Raw genomic sequence first — 25063 nt, 5'->3', positions numbered from 1 at the left:
TGCTATTATTTGGAGTTTTGATGAACCTCAATTTAACAATTTTGTTGGCTTGCTCTGTCTTGAAATTGGGACTGTGGATCAGGGCTAGTGTTGTGCAACTCCATGGTAAAGTGGTGAGTTTGAGAATGCGAGCAGCAGTTAATCACAGAAATGGCTTTGCTGTAACTGCAAAAAGGTAGTGCAAGGAAGAAGTTTGCTGCACATGGCAGCAGCGATTAGCAGCACTAAGTCCTGGTCCAGCACTTACGTAAATTTGATAACAAAACTGCCATCAGCCTAATGCCTGCTTGGCTGCTGTGGCTTCCTGGGGCCACAAGCAAGCATCTCCTTGCCCTAAAACTCTGGGTAGTATGGGGCTCTCTAGGCTGTGCAGTGAATCTCTTGAGTTTCTGCTTCTTGTAATTAAAGTTATAGATGATCAGCAGCTTGCAGGATTTGGCCTTCAGTAGAATGTCCTTCCCTCTTCTGCTTTTTCTCCCTTTGTGGCCTAGGACCTAACTGTTATTGACTGAGCGGGTTACAAAAAAAGGCTTTAAAATCATAGCATTCCCACTTTAAAGTCTCCTTTTCTTGGCTTGCTGTAATTGTGCACGTAAGGAGGAATATTGTGTGCTGTTCAGATTCTCTCACAGAAAGAAGTAGTAACAAGAACAATCTGTGCGAAAGAATTTAGCACATTAAAGATGGGGGTAATAGTCATTCTCATTTGTCCTTTTATGTGAAACAGATTTTATTTTAAATGTACACTGAGTAGTTTAACCATGTCCAGAGACTTGTTTACCAGGGTAAAAGTAGAATTACCCGCAATATAAATTAAGAGTATTGAATAGAGGTGGATTGATGGTGCTGCGTGATTCTGCCTAGTCAGCTCAGAAGCGCTCCTGGGGCACGCACCTTGGTGGGCACGTGGGACGGGGGCATCTCCCGTGCTCGTGATTTCATCAGACAGTATATTTAGTCATGTGTTGCGCATCTGCTCCAAAAAAGTTGTGTTGCAGCTCTGCTGTAGGCATTGTATTTCTCTGCCTTTAGACATGGATCTGTCTTGTGCCGGCTCTTACACTTTTAAGACATGTCACTTCTGATTTATTTTGCACAGTGGCAGACTTCACCATTGTGTCACTTGTCAAAAAGTGATACAAATCACTATTGATCAGATTTCCTATTTAAAATGAGACTTGGTGTGACTATTACATGAAATGCCACAGAATGGTCTCGATGGAGCACGTTAACCCGTTCCAACGGCCATGAGAAGAAACGCCATCTGGTGCTGAGCCTATCGAAAAGGCCAAGGGACGCTGTCTGCAGAGGTGGAATTCCTCTGTACCATTTCTAAGTTCAATATGACTAAAGGCACCTTTATATGGATCGGCATTGCCTCTGTCAGACGGCATCTCTCTCCTCACACAGCGGTACCCAGCGCCTCACCACACACCCTGCAGCCGCTGCTGCACCTGAGGCGAGCGCCACAGAGCCTGTCACAGAGCGAGCTCCGCGTCTCAGCCCGCTCTCCTGGGCACCTCAGGGTGCTGATTTGCATCTGGGAGCTCGAGTGGGTTGCTCTGACTGTTTGATTCCCTTCGGTCTCGTTCCAAGAGTTGACAAGATCGGACCCTTGAGGATAGGCCTGGGCTGCGGCGGGCAGTGAGGCAGCTCGTCGTCGTCCACTGTGGGCCGGCGGCGCTGCCAGCGGGCCTCCAGGCCCTTAGGAGGTAGGATCTTTCTTCGCCCTGGAGATGTTGCTGGAAATGTTTATTGCTCTCTCCAGCTGCACCTCTATTAGGCTCCATCCTGTTCTCCTTATGTTTGACAACCAGCACACCCTGAGCTGTAAAGTTTCGGAGGCCCAGTGAAGAGCAGCCAGTGTTTTAACCACTCTTTTGCCAAGGCTTCCTTGGCACGGGCCTGCAACGTGAGCGAGGAGAGTGCGTGCTGCTGGAGCTGCTCTTGTGATTAGCAAGCCCCAGGAAACATCAGCACCCACCCTGCCCAGCCAGGGTTCGGCTCCACGGCTGCCCTGGGCTGTGGTGTGGGCATCAGTGCTCACAGGGCTCCTGCCCGGGCACCGAGACATATTTACAAGTCACTCAGTCTGCACTCGGGATCCTTAATTTAATTTTTGAGAGTAACTGGAGCAGTCGCATCCTGTTGTTTATTAATGTAGCTTTAAATATTTAATAGGCCATCTTGGCTTCTTTCTAGCATGCAGCAATTACTTCAAGCCCAATGACAAACAGAAGAGTGATTTCAATGTTTGAAGGTGAATAAAATTAAACAAGGGCAAGCAATCATTCCCCCTGAAGTGTGAGCTGGAAACTAATAATCAATTCTTCACTTCATCTCTATTTGTCCATGTCCAAGGTAAGTAAAATCCCTGGAGAAGGAGAAAGAGAAGTTAAGTTTTAAATAGGTTCCATGCCATTATTTTCTGCTGAGAGCTACTCCAAAGAAGCATTTATCAATGACGCACAGAGTGGCATAGAAACTTGGGCCTTCTCCACCCTGATGGCTAGGCTGTAAAATGAAGAAGTTTCTAAAAGACAAAGGTTAGATGTTCTCAACCCTCATATATTTTTCTTTCCCCAGATACACCCCTTTCCAGTCTTTAGCATCCTCCTTTTTGTTTATCTGAACGTATCGCTGCCTTTTAGCTGGATGCAGATAAATTAACCCTAGTGACAGTTTACATTTTAGGTTGAAACCAGTGCCAGAATTTCTCAGGCAAATGTCTGTGGGCTAAAGTTTGATTCAAAGCTTCCCAGTTTTGCTTCTACGCAGCCTCAGGCTCTTACTGATCACATTTTTGACATCTGATCTTTCCTATATACAAGGAGAAATGATCCAGAAAACAAATTTGCAAAGTAAAATTGCTGTTTGCAACACTAATCCCTTAGGGAGAAAATCCTTCCAAAATCAGATGCATCATGTTGGTATTTTGGTGGAAGATCTGTGGCTGGTGTGCACTGAGGGGGTCGTGCTCCTTGGCACCTCCAGGGAATCTGGCTGGTTTTGTTTAAGTTTAATTCTTTTGAGTCCTTGTTACTGAAGTGTGGAACTAATTTTTACAGGTGCAGCGCTCACCATAAATAGTCTTCAACAGAAAGAAACATCTTGTATTTCACATCTGAGTGACAGCTATTTCCTTCAGCAGCCCTCATGTCTTTTGTGATCTTTCACCATAAGGATGCATACGGGGCAGTGATTTATAAATGTTCCTGCTCTTCTTTCTTTCAGCTCCTGTTGCCATTCCGGCTTCGAAGAACATAATGCGACAAAGCCTTCAGTAAAACCAGAGCCTGAAGGAAATATCAGGTGTTAACATCCAATAAAAAGCTAACACGCTTGAATGAACTAGGATTGCAAGGCTTGTATGGCTCAAGCAAGAACTGACCAAATGCAGCATTTTTATGATGGTGGCAGGTAAGCACTAATTATAGACCCTGGACTCCATCATGAGCTGACTTGTCAAGTTAACTTACTGTCCAAAGCACCTACAATTATATTGTGAAGGCTCTCTACTTCTTTCTATAACTGAATGCAGTTGCTCCCGAAGAAACATAGGGAGTAAATCTGAGGTGCTGAAAGAAATACTGCACTAGAAATTACTCTGTAGGGAACTTTTTATATGCTTTGGGGTAAATTAATGACTGGGTTTGGATTTTTTTAGGAAAAAAAAACTTTGTGCACAAATACATACTTTAAAATATATTTTCTTTCAAACACCAACCATTTTAACAACAGTGTAAATCAGATTTTACAGACCACATATTTCAAGTATGAAGTTCATTAAATGTGTGAAATTCTAGATTAGCTGCCGGGTGTGGCCAGAGCCCCAGTAATGAATCGTAAATTGTGTTTAGGATGTAATATCAGATTCCCTTGCCCTGGCGGCAATATTAAAGGCATAGAACCACCTTTTCAAAAACAGTCATAACCTTTCTTTATTATCATAATTTAGTTTAGCCATCATATGATATAGTAGCTGATTGCATCAGTGTTTCCATCCTAAACTTATGTGCAGGTGTCTAATTGGATTAGTTCATTGTTGTTGTTATTAATAAGCCAACTTCAGACTTAATGTAACTAAAACTAATGCCATCTATTCATACCTGTATTTTTGCCAGTGCCCTGATAGCAAGAGGTAGTTTGTATTTAGATACAAGAATATCACTTTAATCTACAGTTCACTCTGACCTTGTGTGAAAGAATCACTCTCTGTAGTGAGACAGCAGCGTGACGTTGGCTTGAGTTATCCACCAGCACAGCTGTATGCTGTGGCTGAGAGGTGTGGGTGTTGGAGCCCAGGGATTCTGCGAGCATGGTGGGTTTTGTTGTCTAGGTTTGCTGAGTGAAGTCCTTCCTGGGCTAGCTTTCAGCCGTGAATACTTTCCTTTTCTGAAAGCTCTGCAGGCCCTCATGCCAGCCCCATAGGAGAGCTGCTGCTGCTGCAGCATGGCTCTTGCAGGCAGGTCCTTGCAGGATCTTGGCCACACAGCAGGCAGGGGAGGGTGCCCAGGGTCTACCAGCCCCTCTGCTCTCAGCCCCAGGTGTGCAAAGGGCGGTGGTGCAGAGGGTGTGTCCTCTGCTGTGCAGAGGGCAGGAGGTTCACCAGGCAGTTCTAATCCTGATATGATCAATAATGGGAGTTTCCCAAGTAGCAACTTGATGGGGCTAAAAATCCAACATTACAGAGTTCAAAAACAGTCATTCACCTGTGTGGCTGTTTGCTGGAGAGCCTAAAATGGCTTGATGACTGCTGTGACAGGGGCTCAGGCTCTAAAAGAAAGAGGTAAATGGTTACGTGCTGTTTACTTGCCATCCCTGCACAGAGAAGCACCTCTCCAACTCCCAAACATGACTAATGTTCTTCCTAATTATTGCAGTGAGTAATTGCTCCTTTCAGCCCTCTCTTTCTTCTGAACCTCAGCTTTAAACCTTGGAAAACAAAAACAAAGAACGCCCTATGGATGGTTTTATTTTCTTAAAGAGAAAATACCTTTGGCAAAAAAACAATATCTTGATGGTGTTGTCTAGGGTTCTTATTTGCTTAACTAAAAAAAAAAAAGTTATAGTTCAATTTTATCCTACCTGCTTGTTTGCAAAAAGCCTCAGAGCTGCTAACCTCGTCATTGATAGTGGTTTGTAAGGCAGTGCCAATCTGGAAGGCTTAAGTGTTCCCTGCAAACAATGTTTGGTGTTTGGATAAAAGCATAAATCATGGCGCATAAACATCCGTCTCTGCACGAGTTTGCTAAATAAGGGCGCCAGGAGAATTTCAGCTTTGGAGCAGACCTAGTGCCACTTACAAGGCAGCAAATCAATCTGCTGCTTTTATTTCCAAGCTGTTGTGTTTGGGTGCTGCATGCAAAGTTCACAATCCACCTGTACCTTCCCTGTTCCTTGCCCTTCCTGGCTGACTCCCTCATCCTGCTGCAAGCTAAATCTTCCCTACATGGAAAACCCATGTAAACCCGCAGGTTTTTGGCTGCATGATCGGGTTTGCCCCTGCCCTGGCATGTGCAGGGGGTGGTGGGGGCAGGCTTGGCGCCCCCAGCCCCAGCTGTTTCAGTGCTTGGTGCAGAGCTGCAAACTCCTTGAGGTCAAAAAGAGCCTCCTGGGGAGAAAATTGTTCCCTTCTGGCCTACCTAGGGTCACTCCACCTTGTATCCTCTCTCATGCAAATTAATTTCCCTGCCTTTAAAATTCCCTGTTTGAGATTCAACACAAGCTCTCTGCGTATTGAAAGGTACAGGGTCTGAGCACTGATTTTGGTAAGAGTTGGGCTGTGATGCCGGGTTGGGGTGGGCATGTTTTGGGGTGCCAGTGGGGCCTGAGGCCAGCCCATGGGGGACAAGTACCGGCTGGCTGCACTGGGAGCGCCTGTGCTGCGGTTGGGCTGTGTGGTTTGGCTTTTACCTAGGGGGGAGAATGGCAAGATTGTTTTTTTCGGAGGCTGAAGCTCAGAGCAGGTTTTCCTGCAGGTGCAGGTCCGTTACTCCTTTCACAAGCAGCCTGACATGAGGGTGTTAGACATTTCCATAATAACCACCATAAGTGGTTCTGAAGTTGTGTGACTGCTTTGCAAATACACTTTGCTGTCTGTCTGGAATCCTAAATACTTCTAGGAGGCAGACAGGGTAATAGGTAAAGCGGAACACTGAAGCCTGGGATGGAATTGTATCGGGCCAGCTGAAATAATTACATCCTCCTGGTCCCATAAGAGGACACTAATTCAAGAGCTGCCTGACTAAAGACAGTGAGAGTGGGGCCCTATTGTTCTGCGAGTGAGTCGAAAGACATTTATTTTTTCCTTTACAGGAAACTTCTGAGGGGAGGGGGAAGAGAAAGAATGCTCTCTACACTTTCTTCAATATCATTTTTATTTGTGGTTTTGTTTTCTGAAACTGCCTTTGTTGAGGGGGAAAAAATAAAAATCATTCTTCACTTATAAAAAATTATTTTTAATTTTCACAAACAGAATCCTTTCACTAAAAGCCAGTTCTTAGGAAAAAAAACTAACACACTATAACTCAAAAAATAGCCTTTCGGTTTATTGAGTTTTATAGAAAAAACAACACAAAATTTTGACCAATTTTCATTTTAGATGAAAAGCTATTTTTCATTTGGAAAAAATGTTCTGATGGGAAAAATTCGAGCAGCTCTAGTTCCAATCTCTCGGAGCTGTATGTGGGTGGATTCCCCGGGCCACGTGGAGCTCGTTACAAGATCAGACACTCCGTTTGTAACTTAATCAAGTGAGTGAATATGTTATTTAGACAAGTGCATTGTCAGAAGTAAGCTGGTGCCATGCTTTCTGTAGTCACGATGCTCTAGGACTGTTATGAATACGGAGGGAGATGCCAGTTAGCACCAGTTAGCAGGCTGAGCTGCGGCTGGGGAATTGTTGGGTCCCTGTCAGGCTCGGTTTGGGAGCCCGGGCTAGGTGTAGTGACGACACCCAGGTGCCTAAATCTGGTGTTCGGGCACCGCTCTGCCTATGGCCTGCAACACGTCGAGCTCGGTGTGCATTGTGTGTCGTGGCAGATTTGGGGAGAGCTGTATTTACTTTGGAAGTGTGATCAGCTTTTGTCAAAAATACTTATTATTGCTGTGAGCCTGAAATACCTTTGCAAGTGGAAAACAGAGATGTCTCCATGAAGTCTATTATGATAAACTCTCCGGGCAGCTGCCCCAATGGCCTGAGAGCACATCCTCAGGAAGCCTTGATGTCTTATCTCCTGGAGAGCATGAAAATTTGTGTTATTTTTTAAAGCTATTTCATTTTTATTGCCGATCAACAGCGCGGAGCCGGCTGGGCAGCAGCATTCCCTGGCAGGAGGTGCAGCGGAGCGATGCTGGGACCCCCAGGACCCAGCTCCCCGCTCCTCGGGCCAGCTCCTGGCTCCCCCCAGCCACCTGCAGCTCTCCTCTCACGGGCAGGGAGCTCCTTGCTCAGCCTCCTCGGCTGGGCGCCCGGCGCTGAGGCCGGGTTGCTCCCAGGGACAGCAGCGGTTTCCAAACCTGCCTGCAGGCCAGGGCTGGGAGATGTGCTCCCTCCCCTCTGCTCCGACCCCCAAAGCCGGGCATCCTCTTGGTGAATCCTGGGGGCTGCCATGCGCAAGGTGGGGAGGTGGGTCTGTTGTTGGGGGGTAGGGATGTGGTCCAAAATATGCCCCTGAAAGGAAGAGGAAGTATTCTCCTAAAGAGGGAATAAATAGTTATAAATATTAGCTATTAATAGCTCCCTACCTCCAAAAATAAAATCCCTTAGTGATACCAAAATAAGAAAGCAAAGGAAAGTCGGAGGTATTTGGCCTTCCTTTGAAAAGGAAGCTAAAAATAACTATATATATATAAAAATCTCTCGTTTCTAGGGAAAGTCTCTGCCCCCGCATCCAGCCTGCACAGTTATATAAGACTTGAACTATATCCCCCTTCTCCTCCGCGGCCGCTCACAACGCGCTGCGAGCCCGAGCCAGATGGAGAAAGGTTCCGTCAGGAAAGTTTAACTCAGCGGGGAAGCTGCAGCCAGTGGAGGACACGATTCTCTCGCTGAACTCTCCAAAAGCCTTGGAAATCTTACAGTTGTGTCATATGCTGGTTTGGGGAATGCTAGCAGTCCGGAGGCAGCCGCCAGCCCTCTTTCACTTCTTTCTTTATTTATTTTTTTTTTCGCCTTGCACTGAGTTTAATTTGGGTAGCAGGATTCAGCATTTTTAAGTTGGAAAAAACTTGGTGGAAGAAGATATTTTAGGAAAACCCTGTCATGTGAACTAGCAGGAGCCGATCAAACTGAGCTATTAAAAGAAAGACATTGTATTTTTAAACGGTCCAGACTAGGGAAGCCAACCTGTGTGCCATAACCGCTGAGCCGTGACTGCTCCCCCGATTATAGCTCAGCGTGGGATGAGGCGAAGCTTTCCATCGGGGTCGCCCATTCTCCGCTCACTCTGGGATACCCTTGGCAGGGCCTGGTGCCCTTGGCCCCCCCAGGCTGTCCCCCCCCCATCCTGTACCTGGCTGCTCCCTCTGCTCGCCCCAGCCGTGGTCCTGTACCCCAGCCCTGCTGCAGTGCTCCCCCTCACCTGAAGCCCCCTCCCCAGTCCCTCTCTGCATTTCCCAGTGGAATCATACTGGTTGGTGCTGGGGGTAGCGGGTAGTGCTGTGGTAAGGAGTTTGGGGGCGTGGGGGTGCAAGTTGTGCAAAAATAGTGATCCTGCACTTCTCTCCAGGCAAGGCAGTAATCTCGTCGCCCCCTTACTGTTTGGAAATAGAAACCACGTGGCTCTTGACTTTGCTTCAAGTGATGCAAATGGTGGATCTGGGCTTGAACTGGCTCAGAGCGTGTGCCAAACTGGCTACAGGCGTGAAACCTCCGCTCTCTGAAGAGGAGCAGAGCTGCTGGGTGCAGGAGCACCAGCCACATCCCGCAGGGGAGCTGGGGATCTGCGGGTGCACGCACCCACCTCTTGGGGCCAGTGCAGGGGGGTTGCAGGATCTTGCTCCTAAACATCAGGGCTGTGCTGCAGCCCCTGGGGAAGGCTGGTAAAGGACAAATCCTCCAGGGTGAGGCTAGGTGTGAGGCACAGCTTTTTGGCGCTTCCCTGCCTGCTGTTCCATCCCCCAGCACCGCGCTGCATGCCCGGGGCTCTGCAGTGGCTTCGCTGTGCGGGTGCAATGTGAAGGAAAACCTCTGCTAGACAGCAGCCAAAAAGCGAGGTCTGCAACCAGCTTTGCTGCTCAGAGAGCAGTGGGGTCATGGGGCTTGGTCTCTGCAGGATGAGGAGGAAAGGTTTCCCTAAAAGCCCCCTGCAGCAGGTGGGTGTGTGAGAGGGATGCTCCCTGCCCAGGGGGGCTGGTGCTCACTGCGAGCCCCGCTCAGCCCCACTGGGGGATGGTGCCGTGCCACGGGAGGGGGCTCCCCAGCACCTTCAGGGTTCAGTGGAAGCACATTGCATTAACAGGGCGAGGAGCTGGGGAAGGTATTTCCGCCTCTGCACGTCCAAAAATGACAAAGGCTAGGAAAGTGAGGTGCGCTGAGTTTCCCTGGCCGGCCTGCAGTTGCTAGCCTGCAAGACAACAAACTAGAGAAGCAGAAAGTTTGATTGTGATACCTCCTTCGAGTCGATTTTGGGACTCAGAGAGTGAAAAATGGAAACGCTGTGCGGGTGCCAGCCAGCCCTCCGTGCAGCGCCGGGCCAAGTCCCTGTGCAGTGACTCACTCCCCGCTGCTGCCCAGGGCTCCAGCTGACCCCGGCAGCCACCCCGGCTCGCAGGGTACGTCGCAGCATTCGGTGGGGTTAGACACGAACGCCGGGGAGCTGCAGAGCTCTCCCGCTCCCTGAGGCAGCAGTTTACATATGTGAGCTCGTGATCGCTTCTGGAAAAAAGTATATGCAAGTCCTGTTGCATGCAGGCACTGAACCCGTACAGAATCAAGAGGCAGATGCTTGTTAACACGCCAGTGAAAACTATATGTTGGGAGACAGCACACGCTTCACATCTCTGACTTTATTTTCCTGTTTTCTTTTGCTTTATTTTCCTGTTTATACATAGTATGTGTAAACACACACGGGTTGTCTTGGTTTCAGAGGCTTCCTTGGCTATTTCATTCTTGCTAAGCTCCACGTGTATCAATGGAAATCCATGGGGTTGCTCCTCTCTCTTCTAAATGGATCTAAAAATAGAAACAGAGAGAGGTCTGTGATATGCCACTAAACAAATTAACTGATTTTTTTTTTCTTTTCATCTTCTCCGTGAAGAATCAAACTAGCGGTAATTAGAAGCCAAAGCCTGTGCCAGTAACAAGATGGGTATTAATAGGGTGCTGGCAAATTTAAAAGACATAAATATAAGCTTGGGACCTGAGTTTTCTGAATGATTTATTCAAAGGTAAAAGCAGCAGCAGCCCGAGCTTGTCTCTGCTGGGAAGAAGGAAAACTTCTGCACAGAAGCCCCGTTGCTTTGAAAGGCTTTGCAGTGCCTGCAAGTTTTGTTTAAAAAGCACACACTGGGATTTTTAACATCATCCATATTTCTTTCTTTCTCGCTCTCTAACTTTCTGCTCAACAATTAAGTGCTTGTGCTGCAGACTGAGAAAGCCGCAGAGCTGCCTTGGCCCGGAGCTGGAGACGTCATGGATTCCTGAGTGTGAAGCTTGCAGGAAAGCCCTCAGTTTGGGAGATGGCGGCCATCCAGGAGTTTCCATGGCACTGGGATAAACAGGAGGAAACAGTGAGGGAATCCCGTTATTTTACAGCATTCAAAGACTATAAACACTCGGAGCAGGGAAGGAAGTGGCCTTTCCCTCTCTAGTAACCCTCATCTCAGAGCAGAGAACTGACTTCACTTCAGGAACAAGCTCAGCCCAGTTCGGATCCCTCTTTGCACCTCCAAACACTTACGGAGGAGGCGAGCAAGAGGGGTTCCCTCTGTCTGGGCGGCATTGGTTGAACATGGTTTAAAGAAGACTTTTTTTTTTCTTTTTTCTTTTTTTTTTCCCTGCTATTGATTTTTTATTTTTTTTTATTTTTATTTTTAAATTCCTGATGCAGAGAGAAACTGCCTGCAGGCTGGTACATTACCACCACATCATGAGGTCTATGGATCAAGGTAGGGTCTTACTCGGGTGCTGCGTGTCTGTGTGCTGTGTGCGTGCCCTCCCGTGCCTTTCCCTTTCCCAGGGCCGTGCGGGGGTCTCCCCGTGGACCAGGTGCCTCCTGCGGGCTTTCGGCTCGCTCAGCCGGGTGGGCAGGAGGGCTCTTGGGGCAACAAGGTCCCTCGGGGCAGGGACGGGACTGGGTTTGGGTTTGGGTTTGATTCGAAGCGTGCTCTGCGAAGGCGCTGCAAAGCTGCCTGGAGAACCCTCCTTTAAACCTCAGCCAGAGGGACTCCTCTTGCGAGCCAGCACCCGAGGAGCTCGCTGACACCCCCCCGGGCCGCTTAACCCTTCCGCCCCTGCCCCCGGCCGCAGCTCCGGGCACCGCCGGCGGCTTCCCCGGCACCGCCGGGCTCGGGCCGGGGCTTGCGCGGGGCTTGCGCGGGGAGTGCCCGCGGCTGCCCCCGGCCTCGGAGCCCCCCCGGGGGGAGCAGCGGGGCCGAGGGGTGGGGGTCTCGTTGCCCCCGCTCCTCCCGGCCCCCCTGCGGGTGGCGGTGCCGGTGGATGCAGGAGTTAAGCGCGGCGAGAGGCGGAGCCGCCCCCGCCGCCAGCGCTCGGTGCGCGCCCCCTGCGCGGGGCGCAACTTTGCGCTGCGCCCCGGGGCCGAGCCGGCAGCCCGCGGAGGTGGCCCCTGGCCGCTGTCCCTCGTCTCCTGCCCCTTTCCTAGAGCTTGGCGCCGCCTAGGAGGGGCTGCGGCATCCTCCGCGGGGTCCCCCCCATCCCATCCCCGCGGTTGGGGCAGGGCGCGGCCCCGCGGAGGGGTGCAAGGGGTAATGGGGTTATGGGGTAATGGGGTATGGGGTTATGGGACAGGGCTCCGGGGAGGGGGGGCTTCGTGCCCGGAGCTCTCGGGAGCGGCTCCAAGCGGAGGATGCTCCGCGCTGGGAAAGCCCTCCCCGGGGGAAAGCACCGCTGGGGAGGGGAGGCCGGGGGGTGGGGGGATGGAGGTGGGGGGGCCCCACGCTGCTCCCCCCGCTCCCGCAGCCACCGAGCCGCGGGGGGGGGGCAGCGCAGGTGAGTGGCGATTTTCAAACAGCGGCGGGCTGCCGGCCCGCGGAGCTGTGCCGAGAGAGAGGGGGGCGGGAGGTGTGTGTGGGGGGGACGGGGCCGTTTTTCCACGGCCTCTCTCCATTTTAGGTCCCTCCCGGCCCGCTCCCGCCCCTGGCCGCCAGCGCTGGCCCTGCCGCCGGCCGCTGAGTCAGAGCCACAGGCTGGGGCGCTGCCGGGGCCGGCGGAGGGGATGCTCGGGCTACCGGGTAGGAGGCGTTTGAAGGGCTCTTAGCAGCGGCTGGTTTATTTTCTCCTGCCTTAGCGAGCTTCCCCAGGCACCTGCCAAAACACACTCGTTAACGCGTACGCCCAAAAGGGCTCATCCGAGCACTCGCTAGCGCCAATGGAAAGACTCCGACCGGCTTTGCACCGCCTTAGGATCAGGCCATCGCCTTGCCTCCTGCTCCTCGGCTTCCTCCAGCCACAACTCCCTCTCTCCTGAGCACCTCAGCTGCTCTTAGTCACTCTCACAACACCACAGAGAAGTTATTTTGCCGCAGAGAAAGCAGGAAGGGGGAAGACGGGAGACTTCATGCTCTTCTGGGTGTTGTCAAGGTCACACTCTCACCTCCTGTAGGGTGGTGGTGTACCAAAGCACAGGGCAGCACTCTGATGGTACCCACCACTATTTCTTCCGTTATTATGCATCCCCGCTTTCCCCAGGCACGGATGTTCCCCAGAGCCCTGCAGTCACTGACCGAAAAGAAAAGCACTGATTTTTTTTTCCAGATCAAATATTTGAGACCACAGTAGCCAGACAAGCAGTGCAGTCAGCTACACGACACAGCCTGGAGACGCTCCAGAAAGAATATGCTCCTGGGCCCAGGCATGTGTTTTTCCCTTAGGCAAAATGCTTGCTTCTGTCCGTGGCACAGCAGTGATGGGAGTGCAGTCTGACAGCGACTCGCCTTCATGTCCTGCTCCCAGTCTGTCCCCAGAGAAATAGTTGCATGGAACTGCTAGGAGTGAATAGCACGTGGTGCTATCAGGCTCTGGGTTTGGGAGGATTTCTGCACCCACAGCACAGTGCAGGAGTCTCATTAATGTAGGGTGTGTAAAATATAGGTTAATGATTGCGGGCTCTAGCCCTGTTTCATGATTAGAGCAGGTTCAGAATGGGGGATGAAGATTTTGCATAGCCTAACGCTGTTAGCAAAAGGATGCTTCAGCAGCTTTGCTCCCTTGTGCTGTGCTTCTGCAACTGTCAGCAGGATAGAGTAGACACAGCAGAGATTTTCATCAGGCAACCGAGTCCCTATGTCATCCTGTCTTTCCACGTTGCTTGCTGCTCTCTCGCTCCAGGTAACCCCTTTCTGTGGGTAAGCATGCACGGCGAGACAGTTACACCAGCTAGCAGTCAGTGAATCATTTCAGAGTCTCTCTTACAGGGCAGAAATCACATTCACAGATGGGACACTGACATAATTGGAGCACTCTTTTATGACATTCCAATAGATATTCTAACTGAAATGTTTCATCATTCATTTTTTGGAAATAGCCAAGGATAATAATATCCTAGAGCTTCTTTTCCACTACTGGCTTAATCTATTTTTTTAAACTATGATATGTGCATTCCTTTGGTTTGCACAGCAGACTTCAGAACTTAATGGGAACACGGAGATATGAGCAAATTTTCCATTGTCCTTTCTTGCCAAACCACTTTAAGCCTAAAATTGGGGGGTAATATCTCTGACTCAACCTGACCCCAAAATTGAATAGTAGCGTGTGCATGTGTGTCTTTTAAAGGAAGTACCAGAATATTACTCCCTGCTCTCTCTCTCTTTTTTTTGCTCTAATAGCCCTCCCCACACTCCAGACTGAGCAACCAGTCACTCAGAGTCTGAGCTCATTTTAAAGACTTTGGATTAAGTCCATCTACAAGTTTTAGCTGCCTGTTAAATTTCTAATGCTTGCCACATACACCAGTAGAACTCTCAGATTTTTTAAAACAATATTGACTTGTATTTTCTCTGGGTTTTAGCTGCTAAATAGCGGTGCAGCATTTTTAATACACTTCTCTCAACTTCTTTTTCTTTTAAAATCTTTAATACGAGGCTTTAAAATACAGTTTTACAGATCCAGTTACATTTCATGTGGTCCATATAATAATTAGCAGAGTCACCATATTTCTGAGAAGATTGTCTAAAGCTTCCTTCAGCTTGGAACATCGTCCACTCGCTTGCATAAGTGAAGTTATTGGTGTAGGAAATACAATGGAACAGTGTAAGTAGAAACTGAAAATTGGAAATGATAAATTAGATCTGCAGTGAATTTAAACACTGAGAAATACGTGAAGCACTTTTTAAATCATAGTTTGTATTACACTAGAAAATACTCTCTTAGCTTTGTTTTTGGACTTCTCGTCCCCAAGTATCTAGGTAGTCCAGTATTCACATACTTTTAAAGTTTATTAAAGCAAAGCCCTGCCAAGGGCAAGCACCGATCCAACTATGTGGAAAAGGACTCCTTCCATTCTCCAGTTCCCTGAAATGGCAGCACAATGTATTTCCAGTTCTGCTCTGTGTAGAGGCTGCTGCAAGTATACGTGGCTGCAATTTTTGTTAATGCTGCCAAGGACAGATTTTGCTTAACTTCTTGAAACACCTTTCTGGCTGATGAAAACGGCTTTGCAGAAAGATAGAAGTTGATGCTGAGTCCCAGAGCTCTCATGTGGGTGCTACGGGCCCAAGTGGAGCTGTGAGCGAGGCTGGAGACTTGCGGCTGTGTCGCCTTCTGAGCAGTGAAAGGAGAAAACATGGAGCAGCCTTGCAGAAAGGAAGTGTTCCTGATATGGAAAAGACTGAGAATTAGGGAAAGCAGCTAGTATTTCCGGTCCTTGGACGCTGTATTCTAGCCTTTCTCTCCAGCCTTAATGGAAAACAAGCATTAGGAAGTGTTTGTCACATTGTTTGGGTTTTTCCTTTGATTTGGAGTGGCTGGGTGCCTTTTCTGAGTGCATGTATTGAGCAGGAGTCCATGCACTACTTAAGCCTAGTAGTTTTCCTGTCTTTTCTCCATTGCTAATTATTAATGACAGACTGAGGGCAGTATTTGTAAGTTATGTAGCTATAACAGCTACAACTTAAACAATTTATAATGTTTTATTCTCACTGTTGGCTCAGGAGCATGTTTTGGGTCTCAGCAAAACTGTGCTCAGTCCTTGGAGGTCTCCAAGAACTACAGCTGTCACTTGATCTGAATTCTGCAGCTGCTTGCACCTAGTAATGGTTTCATGCATTTCTATGTAGGCCAGATCTGTATTTTGTGGATTTGGACCACTTCTGCTCAAAATAACACATTGGTAGGTTCCAAGGCAGCCCACAGGGTATAACATTATAACTCACACCTCTACGTACTCAGAGTCTGTGGAAACTGCAATTCCTGTATGATACTGCTCAGTGGGCATATGGGACCAATGTCCTCATGTGCCCCATGAGCTGCAGAAGGGAGCAGAGGAACGCGGTTAGTTGAGTGCCTGGTGGCTATTGCTCCTTGACATCTGTCAGGTTGTCTGCTGGGTGAAAAAAAAAAGAAAAAAGTTGAATCCTACAAGCTGAGCTAATTCCTACGTTTCTCTAACACTTCTCTCATTGCTGTCTTGTCACCCTAATTCCTCGCCAGTGTCAGAATTTATGATTCGATGAATTAGCAGTGAAGCTATTTCGAATGACATGGTCCTCTTGGAAAGCAGAAGGTACATTTTCCATTTGTGGAATATTACTAATTCTAGGAGTAGCTAAGGATAACTTTAAAACTTGACATTCTTAACGGATTGCAGGCAAGCTAGGAAATATAGGATGAAGGATCGGATAAAGATTTAGCAGAAGTTGGGGTCATTTCCCCATGCTCTCCTGCCAATCACCCATATCTTATTTAAAAAGGCCAATATTATCATTTACATATTTTCTTTTTGTGGCTAATATAAATGATGCTATCCAATCGTGCTCCATGTGTTGTTAGCTGGAAGGATGACAGCTCTCTTTAGTGCTAAGCCAAGATCAGCAAGTATATTTAGTTTTTCTAATGAATTTTAAATAGAAGGGCTAATGATAAAAGGCTAGTGCTCCAGCAAATGGTAAGCATCATTTTAGAACAGATATATAAATACACCAATTTAATATATTCTTTTCTTCAAATTTAAACAGTTCAGAAGGAATCAAGCCCTCAGACACAGCAGCACATGTTCCCCAAGGAGCCGGCAGCCTGCCGTTCCCCATGCACGTTCCTGAGGGTAGGAGCTCAGCCCCATCTGCAGCTTCCTGGGGTGGCCTCATTTCTGAATCCCAGTAGCCAAGACCGCTAATCACCGGCTGCGCAGGCTTCCCAGTCTGTGCCCGGCGGCAGCAGAGCCCCTTCCCTGGCCGAACCAGTAAGAAACTACAGAGTGCGAGCGCCTCGTGTAGTATTAAGAAGCGGTGCAGCAGATGAGGTAGACTTAACTGTGGTCTCCAGCTCAACCACAGAGAGAGCACTGGATCCTTTCCAAAACAGGCTTCAGCAGTCCCCGCACCAGGCAAGCAACCACAGCGGGCCAGGAAGCAGCATCGTGTGGCACAAGGGGAGATGTACACAGCCTGTGGGCTCTTCACGCTGCTTGTCCACATGCGTGTGCACACAAAGCTGCCTGCTGACCGTGCGGAAACCCAGCTAATTGCTGTTCCTGGCTGTTTTGGCAGGGAGCGCAGGAGAAAGTTCAAATAGCTTGGTCCTAGGAAGCTATTGTATTACTACGTATATTGTGCGTTCCCGAGAAAGAAACACTGTCCTTTTAGTTTGCTGAGTTAAAACCTGGCACTGACTGTAGTGAAATGGCTTGTTAAGCTGGTGGCTGTGAATGTGGACTGGTGGCTTTCCTTTCCCTGTTGAAATTGCTCTCAGCAGTACGTGTATAGACAGGACATACCAGCAGGGATCCCGGTATTTCCAGCTAACCATCTCCTGTAAATACCTTAGTAAAAACCCCAGCCCATCAGGTCTGCCGGATCGCCTGCCTTTTCTGGAAGTCTGCTGTCCCTAACCCTTGCCACTTTCAGGTAAAGAATTAATGCCATAAAGGCCTGAATCCTGCCTGATTGCTCCCCACCTGCCTTTATGCAGCCCCCAAAGCAGAGCCCTTGCAGTTACCCTCACTCTCCCTTCACACCAGAAAGCCTGGTGCAGTGTTCCCAGTCACCAATAGGTGCCTCTAAACACGTCCCAGTAGCTGCCGCTGGGCGACTGGCTGGTAGAGGGCTTGCTGCGGGCTTCTGCAGCTGCTCAGCATAGTTGTTCTTGCACTCCAAACTGGCAAAGGATGGTAAAAAAATGCAATGAGAAGGTGATGATGTGGCTGGCCATATTAATGATGAGGGTGGCAGGTTATAAGCCTCAACAAAGAGATCCCAGTTGATGTGAGCTATGAAACAGACTTTAGGTGAGTAATTTAGAGTCAGATTTGTAGGCTTTTTAGGCTTAGCAAATAAAAACAAGTTGAAGTAAACACTAAAATACCTTTTTAATGATCTTGGTCTCTCTGCCTTTGCCTCCCTACCCTGTCTACAGACTAAGAGTGCTTTTCAAAGCCAGAGAGCCAGTGACAGCAATCTGTTCAGTAATAAAGGGAACCATACAAACAGGTAAGCGAAGGAACAGAGTCTTCTGACCACAGATGCTCTAAACACACAAATTTAGGATCTCCAGGTACCCACGAGTGAAGCCTGCTGGTAGCAGCAGCCGTCAGAGGGGCAGAGGGCTGTTGGCAGGAGGCGACCAGCCCCTGGAAGTGCCCCGGGCAGACCAATGAATGCAGCCAATGTGGCTTGGGTGGACTAGGGGTACCTGGGGAAGCTGGCAGCACTGGTGCTGTGGTCAGCAGCGAAGGCGGTGTGGCCCACTGGGTGAAACGCTGTTTGTGAGCAAGGCAGGGAAGAACAGAGGCCTTGTGCATGATGGGCTTTGCGTTTTTAAAGGTGTTCTAGTGAAGGGAGGTCAGTCTCCTGCAGGAGATGCTCCCAGAAACCTGCCTGTGGCGAGGGGAAGGAGCATGTGGCTTGGGATGTGTGAAGCCTGCAGGAGGCAAGGGCAGCACCACCCGCAGCCCCTGCCAACCTCAGCAGGGACCCTTGGGGTAACAGGGCAGGGAGCAGCTCAGGCACTGGGGGCTCCCCAGCACCGTGCGAGGCCGTTTCCCTGCTCTTCCCTCTCCCCGCTCTTCCCTTTTCCCTCTCCCTCCTCCTCCCCCAGCGGGGCCCCGCTCGGCCACCGACACCCCGGCCGGGGCCACCCTTCCCCGGGGCCGGTGCGGTGCAGCCGGGCCGGGCTCCTCCTCCGCGGGGGCGGCCCCGGGCGGCAGGTGGCTGCTCGGGAGCAGGAAGCAGCCGCTGCTCATCTCGCCATCCCCTCGTGGGCCGCCGCAGGGCTTCCTCGCCCGCACCCCGCCGTCGGGGGCAGCCGCGCCGGCCTCTGCGCGACCCCTGCGAGAGTTTTTTTTTCCTTTTCCTTTTTTTTTTTTTTTCTCTCCCTCTTTTATTTTTTTTTTCTCTCTCTTTTATTTCTTCCCCCTCTCATCCCCTGTAATTCTCTCCGCTCGCTGTTGAAGGCCACCTCCGGGGCTCCCCGCCGCCGCCGCCCGCCGGGCTCTGGCCGCGATGAGCGCCGCTGCCCGGGCTCCGCAGCCCGAGCCGCAGGAAGGGGGCTCCGGGCCAGGCCCCGGGCCGGCCCGGGATGGCAGCCCCCAGGAGGAGTTTGACTTCTCCATCCTCTTCGACTACGACTACCTGAAGCCGATCGAAGGTTGGTGAGGAGCCGGGCGCCGCCGCCTCGCCCCGACGGGGGCCGCCGCTGCCGGACCCAGCCGGTCCGGGGGAAAAAAGGAAGGGACCGGGGCTGCTGCCGGCCCCTGCCCGCCCCGCCGAGCCCCTGGCCGGGCTGGCGGCTGGGTGCGGTGCCCCGCTGCCTCCCGCTGAGGGATGCGGGGCTGCTCTGGCCGCGCCCGTCCGGGCTGCAGCAGGCGGCGATGCCTCGGTGGTGCCCGGGGTGGCCGGAGCGATGCTGGGACTCGCCTGGTAGTGACACAAAGTCCTGGGGCTGCGGGAAGGAGATGGAGAAGCGCCCGGCTCGGTTGGTTGCCTTGTGGCCGTCCTCACGGCGGCAGAGGGTGCGCTGGGAGCTCCCTGCCCAGGAGGAGAGTTAGGGAGCTGGCATGGCAGGGAGCTCTGCCGAGCTCGTTTTCAGTTTGGGTTCAAGTGTCATAGACTTTGGTTAAACTGAAAAAAAAAAGGTCTTTTTTAAAAAAGTGACAGGTTGTTCTCCTACTTTTCCAACTTTATGCAAGTCTGTGGTACTAAAAGTGTCGTGACAAGTGCTCCCTGACTTTCCAAATGATGATTCTGCCTGTTAGTGATACTAAAAAGTGATACTTAAAATACAGATCTGTATAAACCAGATGAAAGGGGCAGGACCCCGAGGAAAGCAGTGCTGGGGTGTCATTTCTAAGACATGCTCGTTTTGATTCTGCACAGTAGAGGTGGTGTTTTGTTAGGGCGTTTGAAGAAGATGCTGTGTTCCCAGGGGATGGTGCAGGTGAAGGGGACCCAATAGGCCTGAACTGTGGCATCGTTAGCAAAATGGAGAGCAGTTGCTGAGTTTTACTCTTTGTTTACATGTGCTCATATACAAACATGCACCAGCTTGGCAGCTGAGTTAGAGTGGCTAATGCCATCCCATGTCCAAAGCTGAATTTTCTTTCAAGGATTAATGTAGATCAAACCATGCTGCAATAAACCCATGATGGGAAGAGGTCAGTGATTTTAATGAAAATACATTCGCTCTCAGTGAAAGTTTCAGATACTATTATTTTCACGTCTTTGCAATAGCGAGTACTGCTGTGAGGCCTTAGGTGGGAAGTTCCACAGAATATAGCAGTGCGTAGGTGGGGGGTAGAAAGTTTAATCTTCTCAACCGCATAAATGCAGAGCAGTGTACGCTTGTAGTAGAAGTAACTTCCTTCTTGAGCCTGCTTTCTCCACATTTGAATGACTGGAAACCATAATTAGTAGTAATTTTGTTTGTTCCAAAGATGGAAATCATTAGCATAAAAAAAATCACAGCCATATATGCTGGCATTGTAATCTGGAGAACATTCTCTCTTGCTTTGAAAAGGCACCAGCTTGAGTCTGTAAGCAATCCAGTATACATCCGTGACCTTTAATGTACAAAAGATTAAAGCGTGTTTACACGAGAACAGAAAATGTTCAAATGTTGAGGAAGGGCTTTATCCACATGCTGGTGGTAAATGATGCTTGTTGTTCATGTGAGATTCTGGCCTCAGATGAACTGCAGTTAGGAAAACAAGTCCCTTTCAGTGGAGGATTCAAAATGGAACCAAAACCATAGGAGCGTCTGAGTGAGGATCCCCGTATTTGAGTCTGGTTCCTATGTTCAAAGCCCGTTTGAAAGAGGCTCTGGTTTCCTCAGTCTGGGCAGCTCCACCCACTGCTCACGACAAGTCCTATAATAACAAATCTCGGCAAACATGCTAAAAGTAATTAAAAAAATAGTTAATGAAACAAATGGAAATCCGGGGCTCTAGAAATGGATTGGGATGAAAGTTTATTCCTGATAAACAATTTTTTAAAAGGTTGTGATTTGACAGTATCCACCTAAGCTTGTGTTTTAAAAGTAGGATCTATATCACAACTTGTTGCCATGGAAATGCCAGAAATATTCTTACTGAAAGCAGTTGGCATTCAGGAGTGCTTATGTGTGCCTGAGACAACAGGAACATGGACTGCTATAAAAGCAACAGAGGAAAAAAGGGTAAATAAAAACCCTACGGTCAATATTATTAATATTAGATATTCCTCTTTAAGCCAACCATTTCCATAAGCAGGAGTGTTGTACACAGTGCCATTTTCCGTGTGCCTTTTACTTTCACCCTTACTGGCCAGACTTTAATTAGCTATCTTCTCCTTGGTATTTTCAAACCAGACATGTCTGCCTTTAGCAGGCTGAACTCCAAGAAGTGCCCAGGTGAATGGCTTTGGGAATTGTGCAAAGCGGGTGTCCTGGCTGCTAGGCTGAAGTCATGGTTTCGCTTGGGCGTGGAAGATGCTTACTGCCCTTTTAAACCATGTGTTAGATTCATGCCCTTCAAAGAGACACATGGAGGCATTGCTAGTGGTACCCCAAGTTTTATCTAATTTCAAATTTGAAAGGTGCTGAATATCTTTGTTTCTCAGAGGAGATTGACAGAAAATAGTTGCACCTGTAGTTGAACCTCTCAGCAAGGTTACAACTCCTCTGCAAGAGGAATGGCAGACCCTAAATGAGAATTTGAACTAGCTCCTGCACATAGGATTCCCTGATGAACATGTTCTGACAAATGTTTTGAATGTTATTCCTTACTAATTCCATAATCTCTCTCCACTATGAGAGACAAAAAAATGGAAAGCCAGATCTCTGCTCTGCTTTTGCAGGTCAGTTCTTGTATTTTTGTTCTGTGTTTACCATGGGATGATTGATCCACCGATAGATAGCACTAGCACATCTTTTTTTTGATACTTGAGGTTAACCCTTCTGAGAAGCGATCCTCTGAGTGGAGTTCTGAAACTTAAAATTCAAACAAAACCCACCTTTTAATAAGATTCCAGACAAATCCTGCCCTAAGACAACAGGTGAGCCTGGCAGTCGGAAGGAGGATTTGCTCATAGACTCAAGCCTTTGCTGTAGCTCAGCAGCCTTTACATTGCATCTTGCAATAAGAATCTTAAAGCAAATGGCTGTGTATATATATTATAGAGAGGGGAAACAGGGAGTACCTATAAATATTAATATTCTTTTAAGTGCTGACTTGTAGGTAGATAGACTCATAGGGACATTGCTACCTCTTGTAGTTGTTAAATGCTGTATAATTTGCCTCATTCCTCCTTTTTCTCCCCACTACAAAGCTATTAAAAGGGGAAAAATGCTTGCAGCTCAGTGCTGGTAACTGCCTCGGTAACACAGGACGCAGTGTTCAGCAGCAGCCATACAGTAAGGAAACAAATATGCACATGTAACAGAGAATACCAGATTTCACTCAGGAAACCAACTTTCACTTTGAGCTTCCAGGCAGCTAGAGTAAATATCAGAATACCCAGCTTTTGAAAAATGCAAAAAAGCTCCAGACTGGTCATGAAATGATAATAAATAATTAAAAAAAAAATTAGGACTGTCTTACTTATGCAAATAAGTAACTCCATTTAAATTACAGCAAATGGGTGTGAGATCGAAACCAAGCTTCTCCCCTGCGTTCCCTTGGCTGCCTTGTCCCGCACACGGCTATCTTTAGCTTTTCTTAGATGATGATTTGTATGAACCCATTGTGGAATGCAGTTGCTCTGGTGATCTGTTATTCCCTAATTTCATGCTAATTGGCAAGGTCACATTTGGCTGACTGAATGGCTTTGAAGTTGCTGCCTTGTTTAACAAACAGCACAGGGTGGGCCGCTGCAAACCCATGTGTGCACGCACTGGTGTGCGTCAGGCCAGACTGGGGAAATCTCCTGGGCCCAGCAGGCCTCAGTACAGGTTTTCCTCTTTCAGAGGTGTGTGAAAAGTTAAATCCTTTGAAACTTAAATCCATTGATCTTTTTCACCTGTGTTTTAGCTCTTCGTGGTAATTGCTTCCAATGTGAGCACCTGGGGAGGTGGCCCAGCCACCAGATGGTTAGTTGAGCTGCCTGCAGCATTCGTGTATCTATAGGAGCTGGTGTGCTGTTTATTTGTAACATGGTAGTGTACAGAGTTCTGCTTCCATTTCCTATTGTGAGAAGAGGAAAGATCATCTTGTGAACTTTTAACTGAATAAAGACTGAGGAACAAAGCGGGAAATAAAGAGCTGTCAGCTTGGATGCGATCCCTCCCGCAGGGCTTGGAGGTAGGCCTTTGCTAGCCGTGAGGCTTGGGTACCAGGGGGGAGTGGTGAAGTCAGTCTGCTGACAGTCTGCACTGACGCTGACTGAGGATGTGGGGAGGCACCGGTGCTGTTTGGATGTGAAGTTCTCTTTCTTTTAACTCCCTTTCAAGCGAGAAGGATATTTTGTTAGTGAATCAGAGGATGAGTCAGCAGTGAAAGCTAAGGCTGAGAGACTGAGCAATGCCCAAGTGAAGGGAGGTGGGGAAGCCCTGTGGTGACAGGGGCAGAAAGAGGGGTGTCAGGGGAGCTGTGTTGCTCTGGGTCGCTCCCTGAGATGTCTGTCCTGCTGTGGTCAGAAAAAGCAGTTGAGAGGGCAGTCCTTCACAAGAAGAGCTCTGTCTGTGTGCTGGGATGCAGGAATAGATGAATCCTTGAAGGTGGCACAACACTGGGAGCAAAGCTGTGCTGCCAGGAGTTCCACACAGGTTGCAAAGATACTTCAGTTCTTGTAGAACACATGTGCTAGGTCTGTTGATCATAATGGTCTCATTGTATGGGGATGCAATGGCCCCTCGCCTCCTCAGGGTGCCCTCTCTGCAGGGGGCTCTCCTCTACTCCTGCCACCCCAACCAAGCTCATGGGGGCAGCTTTTCCTCCCCATGTTGAGGAGAAGCACCCATGGGATATGCTGCCATCCATGGGGCCACGCGTGGGGCTGCTCCACATTCAGGCTGGTGCCTGTGAATGCAGAGGGAAAGCAGGAGGGGAACAACCTTTCCCTGACCCCTGCCTCCTGTCTCCTGATGTTGTTTGGGAAAACAAACTCCCGTGGCGCTTGCATGGAGAAGTGGGATGTTGGCTTGCGTCCTCCCCTTCCCTGAGTGGATCCTGGGCACATCAGCAGCGAGCTGAGCAGCCAGTCCTGCTCCTGCTGAAGCATGAGCCAAAACTGCTGCTGCTGTCAGTGGAAGAGCCATTTATTTCAGGAACGCAGCACTCGCTGCTTCACCCAAGTGCCCCTTCTCCCTCCCCCGTGAAGTCAGAGTGTTGCCCCGTAGCATCACAGGCGTTTCTGCAGCAACAGACTGTGACGCCACAGGCGTGGGCAACAGCGCCTGGGACAGTGATTTCATTGTAGCTCTGAAGCTACGCAGGCTCGGGAGATCTCCCAAAAAAACCCTCAATCCCCAGGTCCTGCCGAAGCCAGGCCGATGCGTCAGGGCCCGGCAGTGTCTCCAGACCGCATGGAGCCGCCCCCACCCCGAGCCCAGGGGCTCCCTGACCTGACGCGGGCCGAGCCGCACTCGTCTGCAGCGCTGCCCACGTCTCAGCACTGCTGCCCGCTTTATCGATAATTCAACGTGTGTGTGTGTTTAGTGGGGGGGAAGCTAAATATTTTTGTTCTGAGGAAGGCTGTGGGTGTTGTCTGCTTGGCAAAGGGTGCCTGCCTGGCTCGCTCCCGGCTAGCGAGGGGTGAGCAATCCCGGCTTGCGTGGCCTGTGAAGCGCTTTGGAGTGCTCTGGGAAGAATGCTGCATGAAGGCACGGTCGTGTTGCAGCTTGCTGTTGTGCCGAAATATTGTCATTAATATCTGGAGCACGGATCCGCTTGGAGGGTGGATAGCCAGGATGAAAGTGCTTGTATTGAAAGTGCTTAATAACACAGTATTTCAGGGAAAAGGAAAGAAAAATAATATAAATAATTGAAAGCCTGTTTTTAATGAGCAAAATGCGGGGCATATGTGTTTGTTATTCACAAAACCTTAAAAATTACACATGCACATATAAATATCTTGTTGCTGTCCCCCTGTCCCCTCAACACAAATCTGAACATGCTGGCTTCATTGCGTGACATATGTTGTGAGGAGCTGTTATTCTTTCCCTCTTGTATGTGTACCTGGCCGCTAATGGCACAGATAGTAGGGTTTAACGTGTGCGGTGGGGGCAGCTATTACAGCAGTCTGTTGAATGGGGAACTGA

At 49.3% G+C, this 25063-nt stretch overlaps 1 protein-coding gene across 9 annotated transcripts in view; it reads left to right on the top strand.

Annotated features, from left to right (window-relative positions):
* The first annotated feature begins 1024 nt into the window (after positions 1-1024).
* NFATC2 (nuclear factor of activated T cells 2) overlaps positions 1025-25063 on the top strand; it is a 108392-nt gene continuing 84353 nt past the window's right edge. Inside the window, exons 1-4 of one of the 9 annotated variants that reach the window (XM_072026603.1) lie at positions 1025-1712; positions 2203-2361; positions 3235-3420; positions 10578-11112. Coding sequence is in view for 4 of the 9 variants with exons in the window: in XM_072026599.1 (XP_071882700.1) it covers positions 18835-18979 (145 nt within the window). In the remaining 5 variants the exon portion in view is untranslated. Of the gene's footprint in view, positions 1713-2202; positions 2362-3234; positions 3421-10577; positions 11113-11749; positions 11929-16250; positions 17824-18455; positions 18980-19676; positions 23106-25063 lie in introns of those variants that run through there. The other 8 variants (XM_072026605.1, XM_072026601.1, XM_072026600.1 and 5 more) reach the window with 8 other exon arrangements.

Source organism: Anas platyrhynchos, chromosome 21, assembly GCF_047663525.1.
Source record: "Anas platyrhynchos isolate ZD024472 breed Pekin duck chromosome 21, IASCAAS_PekinDuck_T2T, whole genome shotgun sequence".
Taxonomy (NCBI): Eukaryota; Metazoa; Chordata; class Aves; order Anseriformes; family Anatidae; genus Anas; species Anas platyrhynchos.
The sequence above is the reverse complement of the archived record's forward strand: the minus strand, read 5'-3'. Positions and strand labels throughout refer to the sequence as shown.